At 38.7% G+C, this 9,184-nt stretch overlaps 1 protein-coding gene across 1 annotated transcript in view; it reads left to right on the forward strand.

The window, feature by feature from the left end:
• The window catches only part of wdfy4 (WDFY family member 4), a 58,484-nt gene extending 49,300 nt beyond the window's left edge, over window positions 1-9,184 (forward strand). Inside the window, exons 55-63 of the mRNA XM_065296545.2 lie at window positions 350-562; window positions 702-834; window positions 1,621-1,778; window positions 2,913-3,071; window positions 3,252-3,431; window positions 5,150-5,332; window positions 5,761-5,857; window positions 6,531-6,648; window positions 6,848-9,184. Coding sequence (XP_065152617.1) covers window positions 350-562; window positions 702-834; window positions 1,621-1,778; window positions 2,913-3,071; window positions 3,252-3,431; window positions 5,150-5,332; window positions 5,761-5,857; window positions 6,531-6,648; window positions 6,848-6,914 — 1,308 coding nt within the window. The 3' untranslated portion in view covers window positions 6,915-9,184. The remainder of the gene's footprint in view (window positions 1-349; window positions 563-701; window positions 835-1,620; window positions 1,779-2,912; window positions 3,072-3,251; window positions 3,432-5,149; window positions 5,333-5,760; window positions 5,858-6,530; window positions 6,649-6,847) is intronic.

Consider the following 9,184-nt stretch of genomic DNA (forward strand, 5'->3'; position numbering starts at 1 on the left):
GAGTTAGAGCCGGTGTGATTATTGTTGTAATTTTAAGTGCTGTTTTCGCTTTATGGTTAATGTTTGGACATTTTAGGCCTTTTCTAAAATACTTTGAAAAAAAAATTGGGACAAAGTAACTTAGCAACATAAAATTGGACTACCAACTTTTAAAACATAATTGTTTTTAGATCCGATTGTTTGAGCTGTAATCAGAATATTTCCTTCATATCTTTTGAAAATGTATTATTTTGCAATCTCTTCGAGCATTTCTGCCCACACATTTGCAGAAATAAAAGTTATGGCATCACTGATACTGTAGTAGCCCCCATGCATATCTGCTGACTGATCGCGTTTGCGCTCTCCGCAGGCTCTTGAGAGCGATTATGTGAGTACACGCCTGCATCTTTGGATTGATCTGATCTTCGGCTACAGACAGCAGGGTCCGCCCGCCGTGGAGTCTCTTAACACTTTTCACCCTTATTTTTACACGGACAAATACAACACAGCAAGCATGAAGGATCCTGTGATGAAAAGTACCATTCTTGGCTACATCAACAACTTCGGCCAAATGCCGAAGCAGGTATGTGTATTGAGTTTAAAGAAAACATGTTCATTTGCTCTTTATTTAAATTAGTATCCCATCTGTGTTTTCTTGACTGATAAACATATCTAAGTAAAGCTGTAAAAGAGGTTAAAAACATGAGAGTTTTGTGTTCCAGCTCTTTACAAAACCACACCCAAGCCGCACATCTCCCAAAACCTCTGCAGGAAAAGAGGCTTCGGTATCCAGCCAAATCATCCCATTTTTTTATAAACTGGACAAGCTCAAGCCTTCCACCCAGCCCATTAAAGGTACAAGAATACATACATACTGGACATACAAAGGTCCATAACAGAATCTGTGGTAGACCCCCCCATTTAATCATTCGTAGTCACCTTGTTATTTTATTCCATTCCTCAATTATTTTTTACAAGATGTGGACGTGTCTGCGGGGAGCAATAGGAGCCGCAAGGCAGAAGATGCTTGCTAGACTTTTCACAGGCTCATTTTCTCAGTCATAGCTCGACTCCATTCGGCTCCCGCTATTTGTTAGGCCACTCTTGATGACACGGCCTCTGAGGCTTATTTAATAATCCGAATATCCCAAAAGGATCTCTCTCTCTGGAAAATTAGATGAATCTCTTTTCATCTCTCCCACTCGATTGTCTCTCACTCAATATCTCGTTCTCACATCATGTGTTGCTTTATCATTCTGATCCGGTAAATCCAAGGAAAGATATAAAGGTCATCTTGAGAGATATTTGCAATCGTCTCAGAGGCTTCATTTAGATTTCTGTTACTGTCAGAGAGTAAGAGAGACTGACTGTGTCATACTGTACAGTACTTTATATAGGTCATTTATATGTGCCAATTTAAAATGGATTAACTTCATGTATGGTGATTTTATGTGATAATAAAAGATATGATAAATATTTAACAAATATATTTTTATATATTTAATAAAAAATTTAGACAAAGTGCAATATACTGTTGCATGTCACACTGCAACATACAGTAACATTGTCCTTGCTTGAAATTTCATATGATGAAGTCCCAGTATGTCAATGAAGCTAACTGTCATCGGTTTCTCTTTGAAGAGCTCTCACTGGGGCCGGTGGGTCAGATTGTATGTAGAGAGAAGGACGTGTTGGCTGTCGAAAAGAACAAACTTCTCATACCTCCACAGTGGACCACATACTTCTGCTGGGGTTCGTATGACCAGACCTGCACCTTTGGGAACTACACGGCCGAAAAGGTTTGCTTTAGATTTATTCGTATACCCATAGGGGCAGTTTCCCAGACAGGGTTTAGGTTAAGCCAGGACTAGGTCTTAGTTATATTAGGACATTTAAAGGAACACTCCCCTTTTTTTGAAAATATGCTCATTTTCCAGCTCCCCTAGAGTTTAACATTAGATTTTTATCGTTTTGAATCAATTCAGCTGATCTCTGGGTCTGGTGGTACTACTTTTAGCATAGCTTAGCATAATCCATTGAATCTGATTAGACCATTAGCATTGTGCTTAAAAATAACCAAAGAGTTTGAATATTTTTCCTATTTAAAGCTTGACTCTTCTGTAGTTACATCGTGTACTAAGACAGAAAATTTAAAGTTGCGATTTTCTAGGCAGATATAGCTAGGAACTATACTCTCATTCTGGTGTAATAATCAAGGACTCTGCTGCTGTAACATGGCTGCAGTAGGCTTAGTGATATTACGCACTGCCTGAAAATAGTCCCCTGCCATTGAAAGTTACTAAGGGGACTGTTTTTGGCTGCTGCGTAATATCATTGCGCCTCCTGCAGCCATGTTACAGAAGAAAAGTCCTTGATTATTACGCCAGAATGAGAGTATAGTTCCTAGCCATATCTGCCTAGAAAATCACAACTTTTAATTTTCTGTCGGTCTTAGTACACAATGTAACTACAGAAGGGTCAAGTTTTAAATAGGAAAAATATCCAAACTCTTTGATTATTTTTGAGCGCGATGCTAATGGTCTAATCAGATTCAACGGATTATGCTAAGCTATGCTAAAAGTGGTACCGCCAGACCCAGACATCAGCTGAATGGATTCAACTCTAGGGGAGCAGAAAAATAAGCATATTTTCAAAAAAAGTGGAATGTCCCTTTAAGTAGTTCTTGCAAACATAGCTTATAAAATTATGCTGGTGTGCATCTTGAGACAAAACAATTACATTGATAAATGTTAAGATATGTCAATGCAAGATGTTTTTAAATTAAGCTCAAACATGCATTTTAGTCTGGGACTAGGATAAGCCCCATAAAGTTTATTCACTCATTTGATTCTCATCTTCGGTACATTGGCATACTATAAATTTGAATGCTGATGACTTAACAGGTTCAATAAATTCTTTCATACCCGTTTCAGAGCTTTGGAGTGTGTGAGAGTCTGTCAGACTGGGGGGAAGCTGTGTGTGCTTCCTGCCCTAACAGCAACACCATCATCACGGCCGGGACCAGCACCGTTGTGTGTGTGTGGGACATCTCCATCAGCAAAGACAAACTCAAACACATGAAACTCAAACAGGTCAGTACGTAAAAAAACTTGTTAAATTCATCAATAATAGGACATTTTAATTGCCATTCAATAAAAATGGCATTTTTAATTCTTATTTACTACCCAAACCAAAATCATGCTTAAATTGCCTAAAGTTGTGCCCTGTTGCAGTGCGCAATTAACAGAACGGATTTTTCTTTTTCCTTCCAGACCTTGTATGGACACACAGATACAGTGACATGTCTAGCAGCATCAGAAGCTCACAGCGTGATTATTAGCGGCTCTCTGGACCAGACCTGCATCCTGTGGGACCTGGAGGACCTCAGCTACATCACACAGTTACCAGAACATTCCTCTGGCGTGTCTGCCCTGGCTATTAATGACCTGACTGTGAGTATCCTGCTGCAAAAACACACACAGAGGTCAGCCTGCATTTTAGCCCCAGAGTCTCTCCCCGTCCATCTCACTCTTGTGTTTAATAAATTGGCCGGTGCAGTTGTTAGTTGAGTCTGGGTGACGACCTTGTTTGGGGTGTATCTGTGTGGTTTTTGGGCATTCCTGGAAGGGTGGGCATTTCCTTTCAGACCTGCTTTAATGCTTAAACACCCTGTTACATGGTCAGATACATATCTGCTACTATTAGTGCCAATAGAAATGATCCACAGCAGCCCTGATTTACAAATATATGAATGTCATTATATAAGATAAATAATAAAAGAAGTGGCATTTATTTAAAAAAAAACATGCCAACAAGCATATAACATTTCAGTAAAAACTATTTTTTGGTAGGTTTAAAGTCACAAAGGAAACAGAATTTGCAATTTTCATTATTTTCCTATTGTGACGTACTGTTTATCCAAGTGAAACACAAAACCCAGGAGCTCCGCCCTTGTGCCATAACTCTTGACCGGAAGAAAAGTTGTTTCGAGAAGAGTTGGAGGTTAATGTTTTTAATTAAAGATTTTGAACGCACATGCTTTTTTTTATAATGAAGTGCACACATAAATAATGTATAAAACAGTATTTTTTATAAAAAATAAGAATTGTCGTCGGAGCCGATGGTGTATTGGGCAGCGCTCCGACATGTGGTGTTTTCGCACTTTCAACGACCGGAGTTCGATTCCCGGCTCGTGGTCATTTGCCGATCCCATACCCCTCTCTCCTTCTTGTACTTTCCTGTCCTCTCCTTATTCACTGTTAAAAATAAAGGCAAAATGGCCAAAAAAAATAAGAATTGTCAAAGTCGATTTCATGGTGACTTTAATCAAACAATAATAAGACTATATAGTAGGTGAAAAGCAGTAGGCAAGTATGTCCGAATTCATAGTATTCGAAAAACACTAGGCGGAAATTATCCAGATGACCTAATACTTCCAGCAAGATCTCGAAATGTACATTCGATGGACACTTTACTATCCCGTGAGCCACCGGGAGAGGAGTTATCCAACGAAGAAGAATGAGAGACATTGTTTTATTAAAAAGTGTCCGAAAGTGGTAATGCGGCCATATTCAAATGCAAATACATATATTAGGGGCAGTTGACATTTCGTCTCTAAGACCGCATCGCTTTCCTCCTCCTTTTCCAGTGCGCCTTCGACGCAGCAATTTGAAAAGTTTCAACTCGCTGCAGCGCTGACACGCCTGGAACCGCGACACTCTCTTTGAGTGCGTTTGCTGCATGTCTGCATTTAAAATGACTTAGAAGCGCGTGCAAAAGATGTGAAATGTGAAACAGCTCTCCCCTGTGGTTTAATTGCACTTGTTTAAGTCATTCCAATTAATGACTAACTTATTGTTATGACAACGTACACTATGTCAAGTGATGTAGATATGCGATTTTGGACGCAGCATTACTGAAACATCGATGGCATCGTAATTACAATATGATGTTTACTGAGTGCTAATTGGACGGTCTTTGTTACATACATTTGCATACTGAATTGCTTTTTTTATCTGTCATCAGATGACAAAAATGGCAGACAAAATTCTTTATTTAATCCATTTATTTCTGTTCATGCCTTTCAAGCACTGGCTTTGCGAATCTTGTTTGTTGTCTAATGTACTGACATTCATACTTGTGGCTAAACATTTTTGTCTCTTTTTTTTAGGTTGAGATTGTATCATGTTCAGACACACATTTGTACCTGTGGACCATGAAGGGGCAGCTGCTGGCCTCCATCAATGCTTCATGCGCGCCCGATGCCAACATTCTATGCTGCTGCTTTACGCAGAAGCACGAGTGGGACCCACGCAACGTGATCATCACCGGCTGCGCAGACGGCATTGTCAGGGTACGATCCGAACTTCAGAACCGGCCTGAGATGATCTGTGTTGTGAACTTTATAATGAGAGCGTTTTAAATGAGAAGTCTTCTCCAAAGACTACACCTTTGTGTTTAAGCAATAAATCTTTCCGCTAGCGTTTCCCGCTTAATAGTCAGGTAATATAGCTGCAAAATATTAAAATATGGTAACTGGGATATTGAAATGGGGCTCACAGGCTTGGTTCCGGAGTCCCTCAGAAGCATTAATAGTTACATGTGCTCACTTTAGATGAGGTAAGAGCAGTTATTAAATCAAAATGCTGCTTAAATTAGGCTTCAATTGGAGCCCAGACCTGCGACATCAGTGGCCGGCAGATTTGATTTATGAATATAGCTTCAATTGCATTCGATTTTTTTCTTCCTCTTTTTTTCATTAGCTGTGTGGTTCTGTTGCAGATATGGAAGACTGAATATACTAGAGTACAATTACCTGGACACGAGAAGAGCTCAATGTCTCAAGGGCATGTTTCGCCATCAGCTCCTGAACAAGCAGGTAACACTAATACACTTCACCTTAAGTTGGAACTGAGATCGAGCATAAATGCGTGGATTTGTAGATGTTGCCCCAGGCCACGAGACTCTTATAACCACAAGCTTCCTTAATGGCTCTAACGTGGACTTTCTCTGAATATTGGAAAACGGCGTGCTTTGCGACAAGAGATAAGAGTCGTTATTTTCTAATATACAAGTAATGTGTGAAATGAAATAGCCAGAACGAATACCAGACATCTTTCAAACATGCCGTGTGCAAATTGGATTGCTTATTTTTTAAGCGTGACGGTGCGGGCACACGGCCAGAGGTTTGGTTTTGAGCCATCCGAAGGAAAGTTCATAATGATGCACGGTTTCGTGCGACGCATTAGGGCTAGCTGCGAGGAATTACAGGGCAAAGTTATTAAACATACAGCCAGTAAACACTGATAAGCAATTTTGCTGATGTAGGCACGCAATTTAGAAAGCAATAATAACCAAATCCAATTTGGTACACATTGGTTACAGCACAGCGTCGGCGCGTGTAAGTATCAATGCGTTCAAATTAAATTGGGGGAACTCGTAACTGTGAAGGCTTTATATTAGATGTATTTCTCTCAATTTAGCAACGTGCTGACCATAAATAATCTGCCTGTCTCATATCTCACTCTTCTTTTTGTTTTTGCTTTTCATAGATGCCGCCTCGTGGAAGTGGGAAAGACATCTGGTGCTCTGTCGAGAGTTAAACCGCAATGCGTCCTCTCGTCGGCGTGGCAAAAATAACCCTGCGATTACTGCTCTTGGCATATCCAGGTATTGACAACAGCCTAAAACATGTTTTGATACATCCTTCCCATCTTGAATTGATTCATGGTTTAACTCTGTCTGGGCCTGTAAGGTTACAGCGGATCAGAGTGGTGTGGTCATTCAGTTAGTGACCATTGAAAATATAATTCATCAATTTGCGTATTACTGATTTTCTAATGTTACATAATGAGGTTTGTAATTTCAGAACGCATGGCACACTGCTGGTAGGTGATGCCTGGGGTAGGGTGCACGGCTGGTCTTGCGAGAACTGAAAACAGACCGCCGATCAATCGTCTGTCAGCCAGCGTTTCAGACGGCCACATGCCAACACCGTCTAGCTTAAGTGCTGCCTACGTGTGCACTTCACGCTCACCACTTCCAGCAGGACTGCTGACTTCAGGAGAGGCGCTCCCGGGTATGGTGAATTACAGGGGTGACGCATTCGTTCTTGGACAGGGTGAGGCTCGCTGGCCGGGGCCGGAAACACAACCCTGCTTATTTAAGAAATGCAAGTTGATGCTTGACTTTCATTGTATAGTAGCTCTTTCTCTCAGTCGACTGTCAGAAAGTCAAAGTAATGTTTATTTTATAAACACAGCTTTTCTGGAGTTTCAAAGTTTCATATTTGTTGTAAATGGTTTAACTCAAAGCAGCAGGGCTCTGCTTACTCTACTAGTGTGGGTTACACGCTGTAAGGATGTTTGAAAACATGTTGCGTAGGCGATATTTTGTAATAGATTTTTTTCAAGATAATCAAGCTGATTTTATTGGTTAAACCTAATATTCTTTAATTAGATATGAATAAAACTGTTTACACTTACTGCGGCGCTATTTCTATCTTGAAATAACATTTATTTTAAACACAAGGGAAAACTCCACATCTAAAGGGCTGAATCAACCCTCCCCAACCAATTACAGAAGGAGTTTCCATTGGCAATGTGCCCCGCATTCCCATCAGGGAGGGAAGAGCTGCATTTTGAAAACTTGCACATTCCATGATCAGGAGCATTCTGGAATAAATACTACTAAATGATGGTGTAATAATTATTATTATTATAAAAATGTGCCAGGACCCTGTGGTCTGGATGTAATAATCTTTAAAAAAGTGTATATAAAACAACACAGCTTTGACAGTTGATTATAAAACTTCTATTGTTTTGCAGTGCGGTAAAGAGATGGAAAGAAAAAAAATTTTCATAGAAAACACGTTATTGCGGATGCACTGATGTATTGGCATCAGGAAATATAGGCAAATTTTCCCACTGTGTGACATCGGCCAATTGTTTCAAAACATGGCAGATTATTTTCTGGCAATGAAAAGGGGCAGAAAAATGCATCTGAACTCACACTATGTGATTAGATTGAATTGCGTGACAATGTATGTTCTGTACAAGCATAATAATTTAAAACAATGAGTAAAAAGCAAAACTATCTGTATTGGTAGATGCCATCCTAAGTAATCGAATATCAGTATCAGCACAAAAATTTGGTATCAGTGCATATCTACTGTGTAGGGCTTTCAAATGATTAGTCGCGATTAATCGGATACAAAATAAAAGTTTGTGTTTGCATAATATGTGTGTGTAATTATTATGTATATAGAAATATACACATTCATGTTTGTATTTAACAAATATTTACTTTTGTGTGTGTGTATATATATTTATGTATATTTGCATATATTTTATATTACATGTCATTTTAAAGGAACACACCACCGTTTTTCAATATTTTACTATGTTCTTACCTCAACTTTGATGAATTAATACATACCTATTTTTTTCAACACATGCACTTAGTCTTTGTACAGCGCGTTGTGAATGTGTTAATTTTTAGCCTAGCCCCATTCATTCCTTGGGATCCAAACTCTTTAAATAGGGAAAACATGAAAGTGTTTGGTGGCTTCTAAATTCATCCCTGTTTGGATCCTAAGGAATGAATGGGGCTAGGCTAAATGCTAACACATTCACAAGGCGCTGTACAAAGATTAAGTGCACGCATTGAAAAAAGATAGGTATGTATTTATTAGTCAAATTTGAGGTAAGAACATATTAAAATATTGAAAAATGGTGGTGTTTTCCTTTAAAATAATTTATATATATTTTTTTAAATGTTCACATGTATGTATGTGAATTTAAATATACATAATAATTACACATATTATACAAACACAAACTATTATTTTATATGCTATTAATCGCGATTAATCATTTGCCCACAACTAATCTCTACATGTTACATTGTTTTTATCCACTCTGAGTCACATGTCTAAAACATACTGAACATTCTGACATAAGAATCAGATAATGTCATGTGCCAAAGCTTTAGATCTTGAGTATTTGTTAAACTCACTGATGTATATTTATACAAAATTCACAGGCATCTTCAAAATGTTTTTCTAGATGTGTAACATCATCTGTTAAAAATGCCAGTTTACTAATGATTTTTATGATCTAAATAGCATCATTTAGTTATGACCTTGAATGAAGCTTTTGTTTGCACGCAGTCTTGTTAATAAAAGGCAGTGTTTTGACATCCTTAA

The sequence above is a fragment of the Paramisgurnus dabryanus genome, chromosome 20, assembly GCF_030506205.2.
Source record: "Paramisgurnus dabryanus chromosome 20, PD_genome_1.1, whole genome shotgun sequence".
NCBI classification, from domain to species: Eukaryota; Metazoa; Chordata; class Actinopteri; order Cypriniformes; family Cobitidae; genus Paramisgurnus; species Paramisgurnus dabryanus.